Raw genomic sequence first — 27,162 nt, 5'->3', positions numbered from 1 at the left:
TACTTTGAATCTATCAAATATCTTGTTTCTCCTCATACTCTTAGCTGCTGCTTTTAACATCCTTGGTGCTCATGTATTATAAACCTTCTTCTCTGACTAGTTCTTACAATATGGTAAACTAATGATTGTTTTGTGGCTATTTCACAATTACAAATGCATTGCTTTCTTGCCTTTTAACTTCCTCTTGACTAGAGTTACTTCCAGTGCTATGCTTATACTTTATTTATCAGGGCACAATAGTAAATAAAATGGATATTCAATAATATTTAGCCTAAAAATAAAAATTTGAAAAGCTAATCCTTGTTAATTCAAGCATAAACAATCTTCATTCTAGAGTAACAAAGGCTAAAGTTGATTTGTTAAGATTTTTTTAAAATGAAAAGAAGGATATGTGTAAGATAAACATAGAGTAATTGACCATTTTGGGTTACTAGAATTTCAAAATGCCTATTAAAATATGAAAAAAAAAAACCCAAAACTTAGTTCCAGTATAAAAAAAGAGAGAACTTTATATACACAGAGAATACTCAGCCACCTAAGAGATCATACTGACTGGCTAAAAATATGTCTGACTTATGGTCAAGATGGTGGCATAGGCAGACACAGCTTGCCTCTTCTCACAACCACATCAAAATTACATCTAAAAACTAGAACAGCCATCACTGAAAACCATCAGAAATTGAGTTGAATAGAAGTCTGAAAACTATGGAATTAAAGAAACCACATCTATCCAGATGCAGAACGGGCTGGTTCCTCACCCACATGTGGTGGGTAAAAATTTGGGAGGGATATCTTGGAAGCAAGCAGTCCCAGCCCCACACCAGGACCCCATTCTAGGGTTCCAGTGCCAGGAAAATAAGTCCCCGTAACTTCTGGCTGCAAAAACCAGCAGGAATTGAGTTCATGGAAGAAACTTCTTGAGCCCCAAGCAGTTCCCCTTAAAAACCCACATACAACTCACCTACTCAGACTTACTTCCTCTGAGCTCCAGCACCAGAGTAGAAGCTTAAAAGGCACCAGTTGCATGAAGGGAGGAACTACACTGAAGTGTCTCTTATCAAGGTGAACAGAGGCCATTGTCCTTTTCTAAATCCTACACCCACAGAGCCAGCAAGCTGGTGCCATATCTGATACTCCTTCAGTCTGGCTAACACGTTTGACCTGCCTTGGAGATCCCCAGAGGCTCTCCCCCATCCAATTTATAGACCCAACCAAGCAGCTTTTCTCTATGAATGGCTGGTCTTGTCTCATGCTTCTCCACTTCCTAAATCCTTTCAAAGAAGCAACAGCTGGCCTCAGTGAGCCCACAGCTTGGCACTAACAGCAGCCAGCCTAGATTCACAGCTTAGCTTCCCCTGGGAATCTCCAAGCACAGCACCAATAGCCAGGCAAAACACAGGTGGGGGCTGACCTTGGCCTGCACTACCCGGGAAACCCCAGGGCCAATGCACCCAGTGGACACCTACAGACCACATTGGAGTACCACCGCCCTACCCTTGCACAGGTGACCCTTCATAGACAGTGGAGGTTGGTGATCAGTGGTCACAGCTAATCCTTGCAGCTGACCAGCCTGGGTAAATCCTTCTCATTGATCTGCCAACAGCAACCAAGGCTCAATTACAACAGGAGGGTATACTCAGCCCACACAAAAGGTGCACCTCAAGTACCCATTTTGGGTGATAGGGGAGGCTGTGCCAATGCACCCTACAGGACACCTACTACATTAGGCCACACTACCACAACACAGAGTCAAAGTAGTTCTACCTAATACATAGAAACAAACATAGGGGGGCTGCCAAAATGAGGAGACGAAAGTAACATGGCCCAAATGAAAGAACAGATCAAAACTCCAGAAAAAAGAGCTAAACAAAATGGAGATAAGCAGTCTATCAGATGCAGAATTCTAAACACTGGTTATAAGCATGCTCAGGGAACTTAGTGAGGACCTCAGCAGCATAAAAAAGATCCAGTCAGAAGTGATTTCAATTACACTAATTGAAATAAAGAACAATTTACAGGGAAACAACAGTAGAGTGGATGAAGCTGAGAATCAAATCAACGATTTGGAACATAAGGAACCAAAAAACAACCAATCAGAACAACAAGAAGAAAAAAGAATCCAAATAAATGAGGATAGTATAAGCAGCCTGTGGGACAACTTTAATCAATCCAACAGTCACTTCAAAGGGGTGCCAGAAGGAGAAGAGAAAGAGCAAGAAATTGGAAATCTATCTGAAAAAAATAATGAAAAAACTTTCCTAATTTGATGAAGAAAATAGGCATGCAAGTCCAGGAAGCACAGAGTCCCAAACAAGACGAGTGCAGAGAGGCCCATTCCAAGACACATCATCATTAAAATGATGAAGATTAAAGATAAAGAGAGAATCTTAAAAGCAATGAGAGAAAAGAATCTAGTTAGTTACAGGAGTGTTCCAATAAGACTGTCATCTGATTTCTCAAAAGAAACTTTGCAGGCTAGAAGGTATTAGTAAGAAATATTCCAAGACATGACTAGCAGGGCCTTACAGCCAAGACTGCTCTACCCAGCAAAGCTATCATTGAGAATTGAAGGGCAGATAAAGAGATTCCCAGACAAGAAAAAACTAAAGGATTTCATTATCACCAAACCATTGTTATATGAAATGTTAAAGGGACTTATTTAAGAAAAAGATAAAAACTATGAACAATAAAATGGCAATAACTACATATCTATCAACAACTGAATCTAAAAAATAAACTAAGCAAACAAGAAGAATGGAGACAGAATCAGGGATATGCAGAGTATTTTGATGTGTGCCACATGGGACAGGGGTGAGAAAGAACGGGTGATGAGGTGAGGAGAGTAAGGCATACAAATAGTCCAGAATAGTTACAGAATAGTTACAGAATAGCCATGAGGATGTACAGAACAGTATAGGAAATGGAGCAGCCAAAGAACTTATACACATGATTCATGGGCATGAACAATGGTGCAGGGATTGCCAGAGGGAGGAGGCAGCACTGGATGGAGGGGTGCAAATGGGGAAAAATCAGAACAACTGTAATAGCATAATCAACAAAATATAATTTTAAAAATAGAAACAAAAAAATACAGTTGGTTGAGAACCACTGGTTTAGAATTTTAAAAATGAAAATACATATATCTAGGATCAAAATAGTTAAAATAAAATAACATGTGAATAATGTATGTAATAGAACTAAGGATAATGGCTGTTATATTATATTATAATATAATAATAATATATTCCAGTACCTCTGATCTATGTGACTCAGTTGGTTGGGCAGCATCCCTCCTTCAAAGTGAAAGGTTTGGGGTTCGATTCCCAGTCAGGGCACATTCCTGTGTTGAGTTTTGGGTCCTAGTTCTGAGCACCTAGGACAGACAACTAATCAATGTTTCTCACATCTATGTTTCTCTCCCTCTCTTTCTCCCTCCCTTCCTCTCTCTCTAAAAATAAAATAAATAAAAATATTTTAAACATTTTAAAGTAGCAATAAATACCACATTTTAGATTTTTTGTAGACAATGTGGTTATTAGCTATAAATTTTTAAAAAGCCTTTTTCTATAAATTCTATTTAGGTAAAGACTCTACATTTTTTTTGTATTTAGTGAAATGAGGTGTTGGTGGAAATAATTTGTAAAGAAAGATGTATCCTGTAGGCGTTGCCATCAGACAGCCACATGCCTCAGAGCTCATTAGTTACTGTCTGATGACTTAAAACTTGCGCTTTAAGCATTAGTTCCATGTATCCATCAGTACCAACTATGCCTTTCCCTGATGCATGCTGATAGAGAGTAAGAAAAGTTCTGTAAGAATACGCCCACACTCATTACAGCAGCACCATCCCTCTGGAGATGATTGACAACAATGCCAGAACATGAAGTTTTTTCATTGTATATGGTTGGGAAACTCATTGAAATTGTCTTACAAATGATCCTGTATAGCAACATGAGATTATCTTTACCATACATATTTATCATAGGAGAAAAATCATCTAAATACCATATGGGTTCAATTGATATTTAAACATCAACCCTGCATTATTTTAATTGGTCAATATTTAAAATTAAATCAAACTATTTTTTCTTAGAAAACATTATGTGAATTGGCTGTAGAATTCCCTACAGATATCCTTTTATGTTTAGATTATTTAAATGGTGAAAGTTTACTCTTGGTTAGTTTTAAGTTTATAGGTAAACAGTATCTTTTTTTGTTTCTTCCTATAAATTGTTTACTTCACAATTGCCTTGCTTAATTTTGGGTTCAGGGTGTGCAGAGAGTATTATAATGACCGTAAACTAATACAGATAAAATTTTTATTGAGATATAATTGACATGTAACATTATGCTAGTTATAGGTGTACAATATGAAGATTCTATATTTGGACATATTGTGAAATAGTCACCACACTAAGCCCAGTTAACATCTATCACCACACATAATTACAGCTTCTTTCCTTATAATGACAACTTTTAAAGTCTTCTCTCTTAGCAACTTTGACATATACATTACAGTTTTACTAATAGTAGCCACCATGTTGTACATTATGTCCCCATGACTTAATTTATTTTATAACTGACAATTTGTACCTTTGACCTTCTTCACCCATTTCTATTCTAGAATTTTTTTGTATCAATATAAACTATTACAATAAGACCAATGTAATATTGTACCCAAAATAGCCAAGCAGATTAATGAAGATGCTTAGAGGTGGTTATTACACATTGGTCATATTAAGGTCATTTTGAGGCCATAGTTCAAATGTGATTGTAGTAGAAACTATAAAATGTAATTTGTCTTTTGAGGGAGGGTCTCACTGTATTGGGGATTATGAGGTCAGATTCTTGGATTCTTGAGACCAACAAGCATCTTTCTATCTGGATTAATAAGACAGGGTTACAGTCCATTGAAATATAATGGTATTTTCTTGTTTTATTAAAACAATATGGGGATTGTGTTATAAGTGAATCAATGATGAAGTGATGTAGGAAGAGTAAGTTGATATATTGATTTTCCTTAGGTTGTGGCACATGTGTGAAATTACTATATTCACATCATTATTAATTTTTTTGATATAAGGAAACTCTACAATCCTAATAGAGGTGGATTTGGTATACTTATCATTAAACTTATTTCGTAAATTGGTATTTTTAATTATTTTGTTTTTATTTTTTCCGTATTTTATGTTTCTGAAGAACACATGTTCTAAACTTACATCATAACTTTAAAAACTATGCCTAATTTATGTATACCTCTTTTGAATACTTCCACTGTCTAATACTGAGAACTAATATTCTTCTCCCTCTCATAGATATGGAGTCTGGAGAACGGTTACCATCCTCAACAGCCTCCGCTACCATACCAACTTCCTCTTCTATGCCTTCTGTGGCTTCATCGGTGTCAAAAGGCGGCCTTTCCACTGGAGCTGCTTCGCTTAGCTCTACAATCAGCCCGTGTGGTGAATATCCTTATTACTCAATTTTGGAATGTCATTCTTTTACTAATTTGTGTTCATAGTGTTTTATACAACTCTGAATAAATTGTTCTCAATACCTCCATTGACCTGTGGAACAATGGCTACGTTAAACATCTAATCTCTGCTTTTTTGAATTCTATTAGGACACGAGTAGCACTGGTTATTCTATGCATTTCATACTTATTAGAAGCTCTCTTTGTGAGTTTCATATTCATGTCACCATTTCAATTAATAAATTAATATATGCAAAGTCTTTTTAAAACATTACACCCATGAGGGAATGAAGAAATACAAAGGAATTCTTGGTGATAAGAGAAGGTACCAATGCTGTGAACCCTTTGCCCTAAATCTGCTTTCAGTATTAAAATGACCTTTGCCAAAATCCATCTCATTTCACAGGTGTATACTAAGGCAGATCATTTACTTGTTGGAAAATATTTTAAAAGCTTAGGGCATGATAGGTTTCTCTTAAACATGACCAAAGTTTATATTGCTAAAAAGAGAGCTTTATTTCAGAAGTGAAAATACCCTTAATTTTCATTAATTTACACCTCCTAATTTACATAGGAGGTATTTTTCATCACCATCCCAAATCATTTCTTGCCCAAACACAGGTTTCTTAGAATACACCCCTTTTTTTTTTTACAGCTGAACTTGATGAACTCATTTCTTTATTAATAGGAAGCTTTTTAATCTTAAATATTTTCAAATAATCTTATAGATTATTCTATATGTTTTTAAGCAGTACAAGTAAATGATATTTCACTTTTTCAAGATTAGGTTTGTAATTTTGGGTAAGTGAAATGCATAAATATGGAATATTTGCTAACAAATACCCTAGCAAATTGCCTAGTATATATTTAATTATTTTGATTTTTTAAATGAATGGAACAATAACAAGAAGGATGCCATTTTGTCATTGTTTTATCAGAATACTTTTCTAAAATTCTTAGTGATTACAAAATAACTAAAATAAAATAGCGTAACATTAAAAAGTAAATAAATGAAATCTCTGTTCTCTTGCACCCTGTACAATCTTGGTTAAAGTTAGCATTGAACAACCTGATCCACACTTCCCTTATCTATAAAATGATAACGATGTATAACTGAAGAATGCCTTTGATGATTTGCTATGTTCAGAAAAGATGATACCACGATTGGCATTTTACTTCCAGGGACTTTGTCTAAACGATTGAAAAGTTGTACTTTTGTAATTTTTCTTGCCTGCTTTTTATAACTATTCTTCAGTATTATATTTGAATACAGAGCCCTGAGTTTTCTGGTCATTTGCCAACACCTATTTCTCACTTAGTTTCCTGAATTAGTGACACTTGAATTGCTTGTGATTCTGATTAGTCACATTGGGGCACTATTTTTTGTTCGTGATAGTTGGGAATTGCAGAAGGGTGTGGGGTATGCTAGGTTGCCGAGTATCATTAGAAATTTCCTTGTCTAGAAAGGAATACGTTTTTGTCATTTATTTGCCAGTTTAAAAGGTTGTAGAGTTTTTATGTTGCTACTTACATTGAATGAAAGTATAGTTTATTTCTATGTTTATTCAGAAATAAACTATAGATATATTATAAACTATGTTTATAATATATCACTTATGTTTATAATATATCACTTATTAACACAACTGAATACCTACATCACAAGTTTTTTCACTCACCAGGAAAATGCTTTTTAGTTTTTAATTTTCACACTGTTGTAGGTTATGTTTAAAGTAAAGCATAGTATTAACTTCCAGTACACAATTTATTTAAGAGAATGCTCAGTTGTCCTGCATAACTCAGTTTACCACATTTTTCTGTCTTGTTTGATGTGATATTTTAGCCTATTCATCGTCTAATAATTCTGTCCACTTTAAAATAAAATCATAGAGTCATAATAGTACTTGGCCTTTTTATCTTAAACAATTTGATTCTCGTCAATTTTTTTGGTGTATAGAGTCAACAAATAGAATTTTCATCTTTAAAATGATAAAACTTTAACAGTTTTTTAATGGCCCCTCGGAGGACATTCTTTTTTTTTTTCTTTTTTTTTTAAGATTTTATTTATTTATTTTTAGAGAGAGGGGAAGGTTAGTAGGAAGAGAGAGAGAGGAACATCAATGTGTGGTTGCCCCTCACATGCTCCCCTACTGGGGACCTGGCCTGCAACCCAGGCATGTGCCCTGACTGGGAATCAAACCTATGACCCTTTGGTTCACAGGCTGGCGTGCAATCCAGTGAGCCACACCAGGAGGGTCAAGACATTCTGTTTTAAGCAGCTATTTTAATAGACCATTCTCTGTCTTCTTCATTAATGGTATGTCTACAGGAATTCCACTGAGTTACAAGGGATGTAATTCAAACCCGCTTTTCAACATTGAATGATTAACTAATGTACTTGGAGTCAGTACGTTGTGAGGATTTGAGATTATGCATACCCACAAGTTAGCCTGCTGTCTCCTGGATCAGAGATTTCATTACTTACAGCACAGCAAACAGCATGAGCATCGTGTTGGCACTGGCTTCCCATGCCTCTCAAGTTCCAGCCAACTTGAATCTTGCACATGCAGTGGGTTTGTGTCACAGTTTAGGAATACTGAACTTGGAGAATCCACTGCTTTTACTGTAAATGAAAACAGACCCTTTGTCTGGAAGCAAATGTTACCTCATCCTTCAAGGCTGACCACTGCAAATATAATCTTAAGAAAGGGCTTAGTTAAAGAGCGGTCAAGGCCTTAAATTCTTGGTTTACTCAGCAGTAACATGTAGGGAGTTTGCTGGATTGTCTTTCACAAAACTCCTGTCATTTTTATTACAGTAACTTAGATAGAAAATAACACTGAAGTAAAGATTAATTAATGTAAGACTATCTGCATACATGTTTTGTTGGTCTTATTAAAATACAAGGAATACAATATTTCTTTTCTCTTTAAGTTATGATTTTAAAAATAACTTGCCTACTTCTAATATTTTGGGACAGCTTTCAGGAAATGTATTGGCATTGTAAACAAAACAATTAACTAAAATATCAAAAGATAGGCTCTAAAAAGATATTAGCTAAAGAAAGCCACCAATATTAAACAAAAAACTTAACAAATTAACTGCTAAGAATAAAAGGGAAATACAATGGGGTGTGTGTGTGTGTGTATGATGTATATATATATATATATATATGTATGATTATATATATATAATCATATACTGGTGCTAGTCAGCATATCAGTTCCTCAGGAAAATGTAAACTTATATCCTGGCCATGGGTGGTGTAGGGATTATGCTACCAGAACCTTTGTGTGAAAGACCAAATGATGCAGGATATCCTACTTGTGAGTTTCACAGATATTCACATTGCACATACTGGCTCTAAGTGAAAGCTGAGAGAATAGTATTTAAGCATAGTTGCAAAATTAAACTTTACAGAGTGGACTTGCTTGAGAGTTGTGGTCATTTGAAATCATACAGAGACAGAATTTAGGAAATTTCAGTTGTAGTTTAGCTGTGTCTTAGACCAGCGGTTATTCTTTTTTTTTTTTTTTTTTTTTTAGGTAATCGCCTTCAAACCAAAGCTTATAAAAATAAAAATGCTGAGTAAATAAAACAGATAAACTGTTTAAAACTTCTAGTTAAAGCTGGAGTATTCCTGCTTTTCTTTTTAAAATTAAAGAGACTGATTTACATATGTATCTTACAATTGCTGGCCACCTATCTCTACACAAGCATGACAAATCCTGGTATATTGGGAAAAGTATAAGTTCATCAGGAAGGCCACAACTAAGGGCAGGTATCAGTTATGATAATGGTTAACTATGAATAGGAAGACATGGCAGATCAACACACCAGCCCACAGATAGGCAGTGCTGGGTGGGTTATGCCATCACATGATCTGAACTTCTAATTTTAAATCATTTCCTTGAAGTAAGGAACTTTGATGCTCACATGGGTCTCTCATGTCTGTAAGAGGCCTGATCCACTTATAGCACTGTTTTCCAGGAAGGAAGAAGGGGTGGGGAGGAGGCAGCAAAAGTGGCATGCCTGCTTACTTTGACCCCTTTTAAAGAGCTTTCCCAGAAACACCACCCGGAGTTTCTGACTTGTATATCTTTTGCCAGAATTGTGTAAATGGTAGTCTCAGCTTCAAGGGAGGCCAGGAAAAATAATTTTTAGATGAAAGTATTGCTGTCTTGAATAAAATAGAAATTGTTAGTAAGGGAAAAGGAGAGGCTGGATAGGTAATATCTGCTGTGGGCTAAATGAAACAGAGGGACAGAGGACAGGATTTCAACCTGAGGAGTAGGCTAAGGTTATGTCATTTGTAACTTCATATACCATGCTTAGGAATTTAGGTACAATAGCGTGTTGATTAAGAGCAAGGACTCATCAATTGTAAAGCCCTGAAATTGAGTCTTGGCTTGTCGACTTACTAGGTGTGTGAATTTGGATTAATTACCCCTTTCTGAGGTTCCATTGCCTAATCTAGTGTATAAAATAGAACAACACCCATTTTGCAGCATCATAGGGATGCCTAGCATATATAGTAGGTGCCTAGTAAACTGTAAGCATTATTTTTATTCATATGTCATCAAATGGAGGGACTTTATATGATCATACTACTTTGGAATTGACAGCTCTAGCACCATGTAAGTCACCAGTTTGCAAGGGGGTGAGACTAGAATAAAGAAGACCTTTAGGGAGGTACTCGTATTTACTGGGTAAGAAACAATGAGGGCCCACATTAAGGAATTATTGGAGGTGGAGAAAAAAAGCAAGTTTCCAGAAAATATTTAGGGAGTAGATTCTAATGGGATGTGAAATGATGTGGCAAGGGAGGTTGAAGCTCTGATGTGACTTGAACAACTGGGTGTGAGGAGAGAATGTAATGAGAAATGTGGAGAAAAAGGTTTTAAAGGGTATGTTGCATGTTGCGTTTGAATGGAATATGCATCCATTTTATATCTACACTATTGTTGATGAATATTTGAGTTATTTCCATTTTTTGCCAATTAAAAACAATGTTATGACCATTTTACATGGATCTTAATGGAAATAAGCATCCTTTCCTGAAGATGTCTTCAACTTTATCAGTAGTACCAGTTTTTTTCTCCACCAGCTATCTGTTAGAAATTTTGATGCTTATCAGCCATGCTAACACTTCTCATTACCAGACTTTTTGATTTTGTTGATGAATATGAAGTACTGTTTTATTAAGGTGCCTTTTTATTATAAGTTTTTAGCCTTTTGGCTTTCCTCTCTATTGAAGTGTTTATTTAAGGCTTTGCTGCATGTATCTATTGGGTTGTATATCTTTTTTTAATGGATTTGTGAGTTTTTAAAAAATTTTGGATGCTGATCCTTCTTTCAGCAGGTTTGTGGGAGATATCTTTTTCTCAGTCTGTGGTATATCTTTATTTTACATTGTCTTTTGATGAATAGAACTTCTAATTTTAATATAGTCAGATCTATCAATTTTTTAAATTTATGAATATGTTTTTTGCTTATTTAAGAAATCCTCCCTTACCTCCAAGGTTATACATGTTATTTTTAAGCTTTCACTTACCTCTCAATTACTATTACTTTGAAATGTGTATGGTTATGAGTACCAAGCCAGTTGTAATAGAGTGAAGAATCCTTTGGTTTGGGAGCTATCACCAGTTGTAGTTGTTGGTTGATAACATCAGTCAGTTCAGTTAGAATTAACATAAACCAATAAAGCTGTTTTAAGCTTTAAGAAAGTGCATTAAAATAGGGAGTTAGGTACTTATGAAATTATTGAGGAGCTGACCTCTGGCCCCCATGAGTGATTTCAGAGCGTTACTATTGAATTGTACTGCTTAAGGAAGCTACCCTGGTTCAGTGAGGATATCACTGTTCCTGCTGATGGCTCCATGAATCATACCATTTCAGCTGCACCATTGATCAGGAGCCACTGACACCACTGGCTTCAGGGCTCTTCTGTTCTGCCTGCTAGATCTGGGTTGTCTGCATAGTGAATCTTCTCATCAGCAAATACAGACAGTTTTACTTCTTCCTTCCCAATTTGGATGCCTTTTATTTCTTCTTCTTGTCTGATGGTTGTCGCCAGGACTTCTAGTAGTATGTTGAATAAGAGGTGCAAGTGGCCATCCCTCTCTTGTTCCCCATCTTAAGGGGGAGGACTGTAGTTTTTGCCTGTTGGGTATGATGCTGGTAGTGAGTTTGTCATATATGGCCTTTATTATGTTTAGGTATGTTCCCTCTACTCTCACTTTGCTGAGACTTGTTATGATAAATGGGTGCTGGATTTTGTTAAATGCTCTTTCTGCGTCTATTGATAGGATCGTGTGTTTTTCCCCTCATTTTGTTTATATGGTGAATCACATTTGTTGATCTGTGAATGTTGTATCAACCTTGCATTGCTGGAATAAATCCCACTTGATCATGGCGTATGATCTTTGTGATGCATTGCTATATTCAGTTTGCTAATATTTTGTTGAGGATTTTAGCATCCATGTTCATCAGGGATATTGGCCTATAATTTTCTTTCTTTGTGGTGTCTTTATCTAGTTTTGGAAGTAGGATAATGTTGGCCTTGTAAAATGAGTTTGGCCTTCCATCCTCTTGAATTTTTGAAATACTTTGAGAAGGAGAGGTGTAATTTCTTCATGGAATGTTTGGTAAATTTACCTGGGAAGTCACCACCAGTCCAGGGCTTTTGTGTGTTGGGAGTTTTTTGATAACTGCTGCAATTTCACCAGGTGTAATCTGTCTATGTAGATTCTCTTGATTCTTCCTGATTTGTTTTTAGAAGATTGTATGTTTCTAGGAATTTATCCATTCCCCAGGTTGTCCAGTTTCTTGGCATATAGTTGTTCATAGTATTTTCTTACAATTGTTTGTATTTCTTTGGTGTTAGTTGTTGTTTCTCCTCTTTCATTTCTAATTGTATTTATTTGGGCCCTCTTTTTTCTTGATTAGGTTTGCCAATCTTGTTTATCTTTTCAAAGAACCAGGTCTTATATCATTTTTTTTTTTTTAGATTCTATTCTGGTTCTGCTCTGATCTTTATTATTTCCTTCCTTCTACTCACCTTGGGTTGGTGTGTTGTTCTTTTTCAAGTTCCTTTAAGTGTAAAGTTGGATTGTTTATTTGAGCTTTTTCTTTTTCTTTTCTTCCTTTTTTTTTTTTTTGTTTTGAGATCTGCCTGCAATGCTATGAATTTTCCTGTTAGGACTGCTTTCCCAGTGTCCCACAGACTTTGGATTGTTGTGTCCTCGTTTTCATTTGCTTCAAGGTATCTTTTGATTTCTTCCTTGGTCTCATTGTTGACCTATTCATTGTTTAATAACATGTTATTGAGCTTCCATGTCTTTATCTGTTTTTTCAGTTTTCTTCTTGTGATTGTTTTCTAGTTTAATAGCATTGTGGTCAGAGAAGATGCTTGATATGATTTCAATCTTCTTAAATTTATTAAGACTTGTTTTGTGTCATTACATGTGTTCTATCCTAGGAAGCATTCCATGTGCACTTGAAAAGTATGTATATTCTGCTGCTTTGGAGGGAAATGCTCTAAGATAGCTATTAAATCCATTTGATCTAGTGTTTGTTTTATGCAACTGTGTCCTTGTTGAATTTCGGTCTGAAAGATCTATCCATTGAAGTCAGTGAGGTGTTAATGTCCCTGATTCTGACTCCATTACTGTCAGCCTCTCCCTTTATGTCCATCAAGATTTGCATTACATATTTAGGTGCTTCTATATTGGGTGGGTAAATGTTTCCTAGTGTCATATCCTCTTGTTGAATTGTTCCCTTTATCATTATGTAGTGTCCTTCATTTCTTACTAAAGCCTTGGTTTTAAAGTCGATTTTGTTGGATGTAAGTACTGCTACCCAGCTTTTTTTCCTTTCCATTTGCATGAAGTATCTTTTTCCATTCCTTTATATTTAGTTGGTGTGTACCTTTCTCCTTTTTCTCATATATCTATTTAATGCTATAAATTTACCTTTTAAATACTGTTCTGGCTGTATCCCAAATTTTGGTATGTTTTCATTTCACTATCATTCTAGTTAAAAATGTGTTTTATTTTTCCTTTATGAATTCTTTGGTTGGTTGTTTAGAAGTCAGTAATTTAGCATTTAAATATTTTGATATTTTTAATTGTACTTTTTCCATTACTATTTAGTCCCCTTATATACCAGCCCCGCACCCCAATCTCCATACTGAAATTGTTTTATTGATGTCCATTTTAGTTACATTGTGGTTAAAAACATACTGATGATAGTCTGTGCTCTGTGTTTTGGCTCCTCAGTGTTGCTTTTTTTAGACTGGCCTCCTGTGTGTCCTGTTTGTGCCTGTGAAATTTGTTGCATTAGCCAAGAATTTAGGCAGAATGAGTTTCTTTCTGTGTAGTTTCCTTGCTTCTAAGATTACCCTCTAATTTCCAGCTGCTCTGCCAGCTTTGGACTCTGCACTCTAACACTTCAGGCTTTCTTTTGTCTAAGCCATTCATAGTGAAGGAATTTGTTCAATTAAATACATTAGCCCTTGGTAGTATGGCTCAGTTGGTTGGAGCATCGTCCCATAAACACAGCACTTGTGGGTTCAATTCCTTGTCAGGGCACATACCTGGGTAGTAGGTTCAGTCCCCAGTTGGGGTGCATGCGAGAGGCAACAGATCAGTGTTTTTCTCTCACATCAATGTTTCTCTCCCTCTCTTTGGCTCTCCCTTCCCCTCTCTAAAATCAATAAGTATGTCCTCGGATGAGGATAAATAAAAATAATCAAAATTTTAAAAAATGAAGTATGTCAAATTCAACAGTTCTGCTCTGTGTAGCCCTGTCTTTCAAGAGTAGATTTCTCCATGTTCTCTGCTGGCTATTTTGCCATGTCCCCGTAGTCTTTCCCCATTCATTCACAGTGTACTTACAGCTAGCCATTTGGATGGCTTAAGTTCTGAATGTTGGTCTCATGCTTTTTGTGATTTCTCACTGTCAGGATTTTCCCTTTAAATTTTCTGATGTTTTCTCAGTCCTGGATTCTGATCTGTGGCACCTTTAGTTGATAAGCCTGCTCATTTTCTTCCATTGTATTTTGTGATTGTAGCTGTGGGTTTTAGACAGAATTAGCACACCAAAACACCACCAAGTCACACTTTTTACCCCCTCTCATTACCATTTTTTCAGGTTAATTTCTCCTCCGGCTTTTCTCTGCTTTTTTTAAAAAAAATATTTTATTGTTTATGCTATTACAGTTGTTCAAATTTTTTCCCCTTTGCCCCCTCCAACCAGACCCTGCCTCACTCCCAAAAGCAATCCCCACATAGTTGCCCATGTCCATGGGTCATTCGTATATGTTCTTTGACTAATCCCTACCCCCTTTTTCACCTAGTCCCTACCTTCCCCTCCCCTCTTTGGCTTTTCTCTTCTTCTGGATGCCTTCCTGTATCTTTAGTTTTGGTGTTGTTTTAAATCCAGTCTTTATCATTATCCTCTGTGGGTGATTCATAAAACTACTTTCTTAACCACTCCACCATTATCTAAAGTTGTCCTCCCAAAACAGGTGACTTTCTTTTTTTTTTAATTAAAATAATTTTTTTTATTGTTGTTCAATTACAGTTGTCTGCATTTCTCCCCCACAACTCCCCCCAACCCCATCCAAACCTACCAGGTAACTTTCTTTTTTAAAAAATTTTCATCTACAACTCTAGGGACGGCATGTGACCCCGTGTGGCCAATCCAAACATCTTATTTCCCAGACAATTGTGATTGGTTAATGAATGGGCACATGATATACATCAATGAATCTAAGAGATTCCATTCTGGGATTTTTATTGGGACTGGTGAGGAAGGAGACCCTTTAGCCCCACAAACCTGGGAGGAAGGGCCTATCTGAGGATGTAGAACCAAAAAAAGAAAGAGAAGTTTGGTCCTGGTAAACGTTCAGTCCGACTTTTCCAAAAGTCTTTGCCTTATGTGAGCCAATACATTTACCTTTTACTAATTTTGAATTGGGTATTTTATACTTTTCAACCTAACTGATACGCTCTCCATGATCTAATCGCTTCCTACTTTAAATTTGTGGTACTGTTCTCACTCTGTTCTATTATCTTCTAGCCTCCCTGCCCTTTCACTTCTTTAGATACAAACATTCTTTCCCAACTAAGGATTTGAAACATGTTCTCCCCCTGGAAGATCTTCCTAAGGTTGATTCTTTCTTATACTTTGTCTCAGATTAAATGTCCTGAGACATTAACTAGAGAAGTCTTCTTTATTCATAGTGTCTGTGTAATTGTTCCACTATTATCTTTTTGAACTTAATAATTTCATTCATAGTACTCTTCATAATTTATAACTATGTGTGGCATAATTATATAATTTATAATTTGGTCTATTCATCTAAATTTAAAGGGCAGGGAACATATCTGTTTCCTTTTATCATTAGTCTCTAGTAAGTGCCTGGCACAGATATATATGCTCAAGAAATAATTGTTGAAGAAAGGAAAGTAAGGAGAGATGAACTTGTAAGACTAGGACTGAAAATTAGATGATAAATCAACTCTTAAGAGTTTTCTAAGCTATTACATGCTTTTCTCAGGTAATACCAAATCACTATGCAAATTGTGGTTGGAGAAGGACATTATAAGCCATAGGGTAAGGAATCTTAAACGATCAGTTGACCTTACTGAAGAGGCAGTGAATCAGTAAAACCCTGAAAGTCCAGAGTTATTTTTAATTAGAACTTCTTATTTAAAAGATAGCCAGGGCTTCAGTTTACAGTCTATAGAAAATCAGTAAGAGAATGAAACAGGACTCTTATTCAGGGCTTTTGGGATAATGCTAAAGTTGTATATTAGTTTCTCTGTGAATTTATGTTGTGGTATGAACTACGATAAGAATACTTTCTTTTTTAGTTGAGTTGTTTATATTGTACATATCTATAAATCATAAGTAAAGGCCCTCAAATATTAAACTATTTTTAGATTTTATTCCCCTTCAGTGAGTTTATTTAATGAGGAGTTTGATCACAAGGCACCAAATATTTTTGAAATATTATTTTGCCTAACTTTTGAGTAGAAGTTCGTAGTTTTAATTTAGAATTTTAGCAGTAAATTACTAAAAAAAATGGTAACAACTTCAAATCAATTAAGTACTCTTAAAATTAAAGCCAGTGTTATGGATTAAATTGTGTTTTTCTCCCCCAAAATATGTTGGAGTCCTTAATGCCTAGTATCTCACAATGTATTTGGAGATAGGGTCTTTACAGACATAATCAAGGTAAAGATGAGGTAATCAAGTTATAAAGAGGTTGTTAGTGTAGGCTCCTAACAATAATGACTGGTACCCTTATAAAAGGGGGACACTGGGACACAGAGACATGCCTGCGTGAAGACATAGGAAGAGTGCCTGAGGGTACCACATGCTAGGAGAGAAGCCTGGACAGACAGACTCTTCCTTAGCACCTTCAGTGGGAACATGGCGCTGCCAGCACCTTGATTTTAGACTTTGGAATTGTGAGGCCATAAATTTCCATTTCTCTAGCTACCCAGTTCGTAGTACTCTGTCACAGAATTCCCAGCAATTTAATATGCCCAGTAGGTCTACAAAGCTGATTTTAATAATTTTTGCTCATTATGGGAAAACTAAGACAATATGTTAAAATATAAACAAAACAAGATTTTAGAATTAAGTTACATTTTTCTATTCCATTATTAAAATAAAGTACATCTATATTTGAATATAGAAGTGTATATAAAATATTTATTTTTACCATTTTAATGTAGAATTCTAAATTCTTTAATTAGATCTAACAAAATTGCTTATTATAAGAGAGAAGCTACTTCTGTCTTTTAAGAACGGTCATTTGCCTACAGATTGATACCTCTTTTGCTGAACTGAATCAAAATCTTATTCACTATGTTCAATGTTATAGAGTGACAATTTTAGTTCCCAAGGTTACCTAGGCTTTTAATGGCATGTTTTCTAATAAAGAAAGACCGGCTGAAAGGAAAATAAGAAGTTTACATAGAATCCTGGCAGATACCAACTTAACCTAGTGATCAAAGTTAGTATCACCAGTTCCGCAGAGCAAGGTCAAGGACCTGGGTTTGTTGCACTAAGAAGGGCACATTGTATATCCTTCCCAATGAGGCTTAAACTCTTCCCATCGTGACAGAGCATTAGGAACCCACATTAGGAAACATTCTATAAAATACCTGACCAGTACTCTTCAGCGTATCAAGGTCCTGAAAGACAAGACCGAAGAGACACAGCAATTAAATGTAATGTGGGATTCTGGATTTGATTTTGGGACGGAAAAATTAGTGGGAAGACTAATAATATCTGAATAAATTCTTTATTTTAGTTAATTAAGGTTTATTTCTTGGTTTTGAAAATTGTTTTTGTCAGGTAAGATGTTAACATAAGGGGAGGTTAGTACCTTGGATTATTTTTGATTCTCTTTTTATTTTAAAATAATCTCAAAATAAATACATATAAATAAAATACTTTATTTCCATAGCATGCATGTTTTTATCTGTTAAAATATAAAGGTTAACTGGCTGAAAAAGTTACAAGAATACAGGAATAAGTGAAGATTATTTGGGATAAACTATTTTGTCATCATTAACTATATATTTCTGTGTGTTCTTTAATCGAAGTTCAGGTTTATAGAATTTGTACATTTTGAGTTTTAGGGTACTTATATGTGAGCCAGTAATTTCAGTATTTCTTTTATAATAATTTTGGTGCTCTTTCTTTTCATTATTATACTCAGTTGTTACTAGTGCTCATATGACCTTTATTTTAATGCACTACCATTTTTGAGGATTTACAGGTTGTATGCTAAAGGCTAACTTTACAATGCTGTAAAATTATGCTTACAATTCTAAAGAGCTAGAGATGAGTTTGAAGACATATTGCAACATTTGTGTAGCAGCGAAACATTTAAACACATTTTTAGCACACAAAAACAGCATATATGGAGTTCTATCATAATAAGCAGTCTCCTCGATTTTTTAAAAGATTAGATAATTTAGCATTCTTACTCTGTGTAATTATTTTGTTTTAATTTGCTATCTGGGCTTTTCCTGATTGATGGGAGATTTTGTTCACTGGTAGTTAGGTTTTCTTGTAGGAGAAAAGTACCCTTATTGTGCCCTGGCATGAAGTTCATTAACATTAATAAGGACACTTGTAGTTACCGTGCCTTGTTACTGAGACACTGCCATTGTATGTGACTACATTTAGTCGCTTATACACGAATTGACTAGCAGAATTTGAATCTGATAAAAGGTATTCAGCATATTATAAGTTGAGAACTTAGACATTAAAGATGTATATGAGTCTTTATTATGTAAAATGAGTACCTTATTACCTATCACTTAAAACAGAAACTAAATAAAAGTTGCATTCAACATATTAAACTATATTTGAGTGTTAGTATCTGTTAAAAAGAATAATTGTGGTCTTCTAAAGGTATTTTCATTTTATAATATAATTTATCAATTTGCAAATGTTTTCTGTATGCAAAATTTCAGAGTTTTAATTATAACAAGCTTTTATTTGGAAGCATCTTCTAGTATTACATATATTAATGTAGAAAAAAGTTACTTCTCCAAAAGTGGAGTGCTCCAATATCCAAATAAAATTATTTTTTAGTTGTGAGGTTAATGTAGCCAGTTTGCCTTGTATCATGTTTTGTGTCATGTAAGAGGACATCATTTTGCCCCATTCTTAACACAGAATATGCTTTGTTGTAAATGTAGTTATAATAGTAACTGAATAATCACCAACTTATGATCAAAAATCACTGTGAACAGTAGCTTGAAATTTCAAGACAGTCGAAGAAGATTAAGGGCATTTTCCTGGCAGTGGAGCCAAGGGAATCATCTAAACAGCACCCCCTGTTGTATAAAAGATTAAAGCCACATATGGATGTCATTAATTCAGCTCGTGATTGCCCAGAGAACTTTTAGTAACATTATGAATGCCTTTTATAATTGGAGGTGAGAAAAAAGTGAGATGTATTTTTAATCATTTTAAAGAATGACTCCTGGTTATTCTAATCTTTGAAAAGAAGAGAGAAACAAAAAATTGAAGACTACCATTTTAGAGTTGTCCACAGCAGTGTTAGGAAATGTCTCTCTAACTGAAAGTGGTTTGCTTTACATAGTATATTTTTTAGAAAGTAAAAATGATTAAGAAATGGCTCTTTTCATCATAACCTTGTATTCAGTAATGGTATGATAGCAGACAGGTTGTGAATAATCAGGCGTCTTCAAAGGAGGATCAAAACATATTGGTCCGAGAGATTCAGGAATACATCTTGGGCAATATATGTTTATAGATGATTAGGAAAGGATACATTGGATTATAAAAGGCAAAAGAAGTCAAAGAGCATGTTACATAGGCAAAGAGCATGTTATATAGGCATGAAGTAGAATAAATTATGTGACCAAAAATCCAGCAGTGGGAAACATTTGTTAAGTACTTACTGTGATTCATATTATGCCAGGTATTAGGAGTGCAAAGATGAATGCGATTCAGTGTTTGCTCTCAAGGAGTGAAACTCATAATTTAGAACTCACTCCAACATAAAAGTGTTAGTTAAAACAGTGGAAGAACATAAAATAAGTGAGGAAGAAAGCATGAAGACAAAGAGGTTGCTGGACAAAATTTTTTTAGAAATGTTCCATGTAGAAAACAAATCCAGAAAAGCACCCAGTAGTATTATTGAAAGATAGATAGAGTTAAGAAGAGGATTAAGATAGTTCCCAAGACCTGAAGCTTAAGGCTAAACAAAGGTTTTAATAAGAAGAGGCAATCAGCAATGCCAGATTTACATAGAGAAGTTAACAATGAGAAGAGTAAACATCAGTGGGATCTAATGACTAGGAAAACTTTAGTCACTTTACAGACAAAATGGAAGGGAGGCTTGGAACTTGGCAGAAATATTAAAGATTCTGAGAAGTAGGGAAGAAGTTGATATATAGGTACAAGACTTTCCCTTAAAAGATCACAGAGGAGGGAAGGGGTGACAGGATTGAGAGGAGAGGAGAGAAAGGGTCAGGAGAGTGGTAGAAAATTAGGAGAGACCAGAGGTCATGCTGAGAAAGAAGGAAATGGAAATGTGGAAATCTGTGGTTAGAGTGAAATTTAAGAATTAAGATATTGGAGGTGGTAGAATTTTGTGTGATCAAATTCAACATGTGGCCTAAATGGAATCAAGGAGGAACAGAGGGCAAAGTGGTCATTTTGTTTTAATTCAGTATAGAAGGGTTGGAGAAGTAAAGTGAAAGGAAACTAGGAAACATCTTTGCAAAGTTACATGAAGATTCAAGACAACTTCCTGTTTGGATTGAAGGCCTTTGGAATCAGTCCCAGGGATGTGACTCTTCTGCTCTTAATGAGTAGTGAATTGATTCATTCATCAGATATTTATTATGTATATCTATTATGTATGAGACACTCTTTTAGATATTTGGGATCTATTACTTAGTTTGTATAAGATAGTACCAGTTTATAGTAATGAAATATTAACTGGCTTATTTTGTACATTATAGTGTAAAAAATATTCATATGAATTATGGTCAAACCATGAGTTCCTTGAGGTCAAAGACTCTCTCTCTTATTCATCCCTGTGCGCCAATTACTAAACGTAGCACCTGACACTTAATAGGTGTGTTCGTGAAATGTCTGAATTACTGAATCTGTTGAATAAATATCAATAACTCTGGAAGATTTTTAAATGAAATCAATATCTGTGTTTCTCAAAAGGTAGTAGAAGAACAATACTAAAATTATGTATAGTGTTTCAGAGCCTTTTAATAAGAAATATTTTTTGTATCACTGTAGATTCTTGCTATAAAGGCAAAAATAGTAAAAATTATGAGATGTATTATGAAATTATTCCCTTCTGTGATACAACTTTACCCATATATACCAGAGAAAGTCTCTAATGTGTATTTTTGACACTGCATGGTATCACTGTAATTATCATGTGGCCCTTGTCTGCTTTACAAAAGTGAATCTTTTCTCACCAACAAGGAATAGGCTCTACAGATTCCATTGTTACTTGGGTGCTTTCTATGCTTTAATTATTTTCTCCAATTAAATTTATAAGAAAGAATAACAAAATAGACTAAGATAGCCTCTTTGTAATGTTGGCAGCCGTAGATGTAATTGTGTACAGGATTATGCTTATTTTTTCCCCATTTGAATCCATGGTGAATACACTTACATTTTGTATAAATTTTCTACTCAGTTCCTTCTAGATGTCACTCTTTTTAGAGTTAAAAAAATAATTTTTTTGTTACCAAATTGTGTATGATTAGTTCTTAATTGTTGCTGCAAAAGTGACTTTAAGTATTGCTCATGTTTTCAGTCCATGAGTCTCCAAGGTCTAGCTCATTGATTTCTTCACAATAAAATTAATGTTTTGACTATTCATCTTAAGAATGCTGCATACTACCAATTCATTAGCTGTTGTAGAGTTATTTCTGAGTTTCTGACCCTTCATAATTTTAATCTCTTATGAATTTTTATATTTTTTGTAGCTTTGCATTTACCCCTGTTTTTTTGTGTTAAATCACTGCTATATATATAGCAAATATAATTTAAGAATTATTATTTTGTAAAATATAAATGACAAATGATTCTAAAATCCCCAAACTAGAGTGTTCAGTTCAACTTGCTCATCAAGAAAACTGATGTAGAAGGAAATGTGACTCATAATACGGTTTTAAATATTCGATTAAGGACAGCTGATTCCGGAAGTTGAATTGTTTGGTGAGAATCAGTGATTTTTATATGCAATAACATGTGAAACTAAATACTGGTTCTTAACATTACAGGCTTTCTTTTTTTTAAGAAAAAGTAGCAGGATTTTAGAGAATTTAATAAAAAACACACACACAGTCTTTCTTGAGGCCTATCACTAGTTTCCAGGATAGTGATATTTGAGTAACGCTTTTTCCCAGTAGCATGCCCTGTTCGGTGTTTAACTCTGCTTCGGTGCTAAGGCGGTGTAGAACTCTGGCAACACAAAAGTACAAAATTTACAAATTTTCTGTTTAGGCTTTGGGGAACAGAAACAAAGACTGGCTGACTTAGAAAAGAAACCTCGGTTTGTGTCCTTTCCTTGTTCTCCTCTCTGGCAGTTCCTTTCGGGGCCTTCATCACAGAGACCTGGAGAATCTTCCCCGTGAGATCTGGTTAACTGCTTCGTTGTAGCGGAGCCTTGACTCTCAATCATAACTTTGTACTTTATAACTGAATAATAAAAAGTATACTTATTTTTAACTTACATTTTAAAATTTACTTCAAATATCTTGTGTTAAAACTGATTAAATTGAAATGCAGAGCCAAGCCTGATATAAACAGGTGATAGTAAGAAAGCCTTATTCTTATTTGAACACAGAGCACAATACCTTTCCCATGGTAAATTCTTAAAGTAGCCTGGAGTGTGGGCTTTGATGTATTTTCATAGTATCAAGCCAGGGAAACAATTATTTCCTGGAAGTAAAAGGAAGATTTCAAAGTATTAACAGATTTCTGCCAAATCACTACAAAGTATAAAAAACAGGTTGTGTGTTTGATGGTATAACCCTCCCATTTGGGATTATAGTACTTAGTGCTAGATTCTACTTTAAGGTAAAACTGGAGATTGTAATTTCACACATTTGAATTGAATATAATATGGAGATTGTTAGAATTGAATATGATATTTCCACCACAAATTTAGAAAAAGATTTTTATATTGATAAACACCCGTGGATGCATTTAGAAATAATCTTAATATATTCATTAAATCTTTATGTTGTATTATACAGTGTGTTATTAGGCTAGAATATAACTCCTCTTTGGTATCAACTCTCGTCACCTAAAAGGTATTAGAGAACATAGCTTCAATTCTGGCACATGGAAGCTATGGAAGCTGGAACCTCTTTGCCTAGTTGTATGATAATTTGAGAAATGACTTGGTGACAGATTCTGGACGTATTTCATTGGTTTTGAACCTTATGTTAATAAGATGTTTTTATTTTCCTTATGAGTGAAAAACTGATGATATATTTAATGTACATGTATTAACATAACAGAAAGTTTGCCTCACTTCTGCAGGTCAAACTATTATAATCAGTGGAAATTATTTACTTAAAGCATCATTTCTCAAGTTCAAAGTAAATACAGTTATACCATTCATTTTAATTATGTTTATTAGAGTACTTTAATCATATTCTGTAGGGTTTAAAGAGTAGAAATGCAAAAGAAAAAATGTAAATTAAATTTTAATACATAAGAAGTTATAAATTTTCTCTAACTTATGAATGCTGAAATCAGATAAATCTGACCTGTTTTTATAGTACAACTTTAAGTGTGTTCTTTTCCCTCCCAGGACATTTATTCAGAGCAGCTGGGGATCAACCGTTTAACCTGTCCACAGTGTCGAGTGCCTTCCCAATGGTCAGCCACCCAGTCTTTGGTCTACATTCAGCCAGCTCAGGGCATTCAGAATTTGGTGGTTTGGGGACACTTGGTACACCCACAGCCTTAGCCGCACATCCCCAACTAGCATCTTTTCCAGGTAAACATCTGTTACAAACAGTGTTCAAGGAAAGGAGGAAAGCTTGAAAATGTCCAAGCAGTGATTTGTTTATTAAATTGAACAAAAAGAACAGTCTAATGCCTGGTATATTAAGACTCTTGTGCAAGAATTTGCTCAATCCTGTTTATTATGCGCAAAGAAACCCATAGCATGTGTGCTTGGCAGCAGTGCTGTTAATTAGGTATTCAAGTGTTCGGCTAGAGAAGTAGGTGTCTCCACCAAAAGTGAATAACTAGCCAAGTTTTCCTCTTGCTTTTTATTGTACTGTAATATGCAAAAAGGTATATGTATTGTAAGTGTAGCATTTGATGCATTTTTTTCAGCTTTAATTTTGAAGGTATACCTTACGTTGGAAAACTAAAGTCCAGTTCTTAAAATGAGTATCTCTGTACTTTCATTTTGAATTCTCACTTCTCTGTACTTTGTCAGGAAGATAAGCTTGGATCTTCAATTTCTATATTTTTTATATTCAATCAAAACAACTATAGATTTATACCACATACGTGGCACAAAGACCAGCATTATCCCAAACTACAGGCTATGAGAATTCAGGAGTTCACTAAGACACCAATTGAAGCTTAACTTACACAAACATTCTGTGATTTGTCTTGTTATATTATTTTGAAAGACTAAACTTCAAGTGTTTCCAGTGATTAATTTTACTTTAATACATTTTAGTAGGGGATATTAAAAATTGGACATAACTGTAGACACAAGTAAACCCAAATTTAAATCTGCCTTTGCAATATGTTAGCTATGTGACCTTGAACAAGTAATCTGACCTCTCAGCCACAGTTTTCTCATCTGAGAAATGAGGATGATAATTAATAGTACCTGCTCTTGGGATTCTTGTGAAGATTAAAGGAGATAAGCCACGTTTAGCACCAAATGCAGTGATTGGCACATAATTAGTACATAATTGGTAACTATCATTATTATTTTTCTCTTGCCCACTTTGATGGATAATAAATTGTCAGTACTTACATATATTCATGTATACATATATGTAAGCACTTGACCATGTATATATACAGTGGAAAGATGGTTAACTGTATATTTCAAGTACTTTTTTTTAATCATATTATTCCTTCAATTCAGTTGTCTAGAGGAGAAGGGATGGTGGGGAGGGGTACTTTAAGTAGAAAGTTAAAATAAAGTCTTAAACTATCTTAACATTTGCTTTAAAAATACTAATACAAATTTCTGTCAGTTTCTTGAATGGTTGTTTAGCAAGATGAGCATTCAATAGGTATTGCCTGAAATACAGGATTGCTGAATACAAATCAAAATAGGTAATATTAATATAGATAGTTACTGATACTTTCATTATGGTTTATTATAGTATTGCTTTGGAGCATTTCCAAACCACAGTGTAATTACTGTATTATTAAACTCCAGTGCATTCTGCACTGGAATGACGGTTAATAAGTATAAAGAATTACTCATCTAAACTTCAATACTGTTGATGCTTCCACTATATAGAAAAAAATTCCCTTATGCTGTTGTACATAAACTTTTCATTCACTCATTTATTGGACATAATTCTTTGAGCATTTACTGTGTTCTGTGCACTGGGCCAGGCTCCAAGAAATACACTCACATAGTGTATGTTGTTAATAGTTTCTGGGGGCTGGATGACCAAACAGTTGTGGTGTTTAATGATAAAAGTATGCCTATAGAAGCATACTGTCTTGCCAAATGAACGGAGACTGTGCCTAATTATAGAGGACTTATTTAAGTTGTAGGTTTGGTATAACAACAAATTTTAATTCTCTGTACTTGGCTTTATTCACAAGAGTAATCAAAATGCCAAATTTTTGAAATCATCTAATAAGTAAATGAAAACACACAAGGAAGAAAATACTAGAATTTTTAAATGAGTATGACTTTATTTTTAAATTTTATGGACATGTAAGTTATTCTGTATTTCAGATGATTAAATTGGCAGATGCACTATTTAATGGACCTTAGTATAATAAAATTATGTTTATTTAATGTTGACATTGTATTTCATTCTAATTTCTTTAAAAATATATACAACTTTTAGTTATTATATTTTCATATTATATTACCATGAATTTTTTGAAGTATCTGGCTCTACCAAGTATAAAAAATTTTAAAATTCTACTATACCTTCTAGATTCAAATTGAGAGTTAGTATAGCCTCTGAAATATTAGAATCTTTCAGCTGAATATGATAAATATTGCTTCTATGCTGTTATGTCCTTTCAATACATTTAGAAATTCATCATGTGCTGATTTATGTAATCCTTATTTTACATGCATAAATTTATAAACATGCTATTTTAGAAGTGACTGATTTTTTTATTTTCTTCAATTTGGAAGATAATTAAGCTCTTTTTTAACAAAAACTATATTATTTCCTATGAAATATTAGACATTTTTAAAGTTTGTAGTTGGAAGCCCTACCATTTTTATCTTTTTACTTGGTTGATCTTATTTACTTGTTTTTATTGCCTGTGGTGTCAGCGTATTTATTACATGCTATTTCCAACTTTTTTTCTAGTCTATTGCGTACTTATTTACCATTGATATTTTAAAGTACATTTTTCTGTTTTTCCTGAGTTTATGTCTAAAATATCTGAATCTTACTGCATTTTGATTACCCTGTCAATTCTTTGGTTATTTACAAAGTCTGTACATTCAACTGCAATGTTTTAATTATAGACTCTACATTAAATAACACAAACATGTTTGGAAAACCTCAGTCCCCTTATGTCAGCTATGTGGAACCTAGTTTTTTAAACCTATAAGTAACAATAGGTTCCAACTGTGCTGATACAGGCCCAAAATACACAGTTTTTCTTCCTATCTAAACACACTTCTTTCATCTAAACAGTGGATAAATGATTAATGCTTTAGTGTAGTTATTCTTGGTTGTGTTCCCGTCACTCCGGCACTGCTGAATATACACTGGTGTCATTTCACTCGCTGCACCTTCCTGCAGTGCAGAAGAGCTTTTGCAGTTTTCTGCTTACACTGTTTTTTAGACCTGTTGGAATGGCAGCCGCCGTGAACATTTAACTTTTTTAAAAAACAGGGTTTGCCATTAGATAATGAAGGTGCGCATTGCTTTATATCCTATTTTTAATGT

At 34.5% G+C, this 27,162-nt stretch overlaps 1 protein-coding gene across 7 annotated transcripts in view; it reads left to right on the top strand.

Annotated features, from left to right (window-relative positions):
- BAZ2B (bromodomain adjacent to zinc finger domain 2B) overlaps positions 1 to 27,162 on the top strand; it is a 350,928-nt gene that overhangs the window by 200,522 nt on the left and 123,244 nt on the right. For 6 of the 7 annotated variants that reach the window (XM_053918709.1, XM_053918714.1, XM_053918713.1 and 3 more), the window contains exon 6: positions 5,316 to 5,462. In XM_053918709.1, coding sequence (XP_053774684.1) covers positions 5,318 to 5,462 — 145 coding nt within the window. In that variant the 5' untranslated portion in view covers positions 5,316 to 5,317. Of the gene's footprint in view, positions 1 to 5,315; positions 5,463 to 23,837; positions 24,027 to 27,162 lie in introns of all 7 variants that reach the window. The other variant, XM_053918707.1, reaches the window with a different exon arrangement.

The sequence above is a fragment of the Desmodus rotundus genome, chromosome 2, assembly GCF_022682495.2.
Source record: "Desmodus rotundus isolate HL8 chromosome 2, HLdesRot8A.1, whole genome shotgun sequence".
Classification (NCBI taxonomy): Eukaryota; Metazoa; Chordata; class Mammalia; order Chiroptera; family Phyllostomidae; genus Desmodus; species Desmodus rotundus.
Note: the sequence above shows the minus strand (reverse complement) of the source record. Positions and strands in the feature narration are given on the sequence as shown.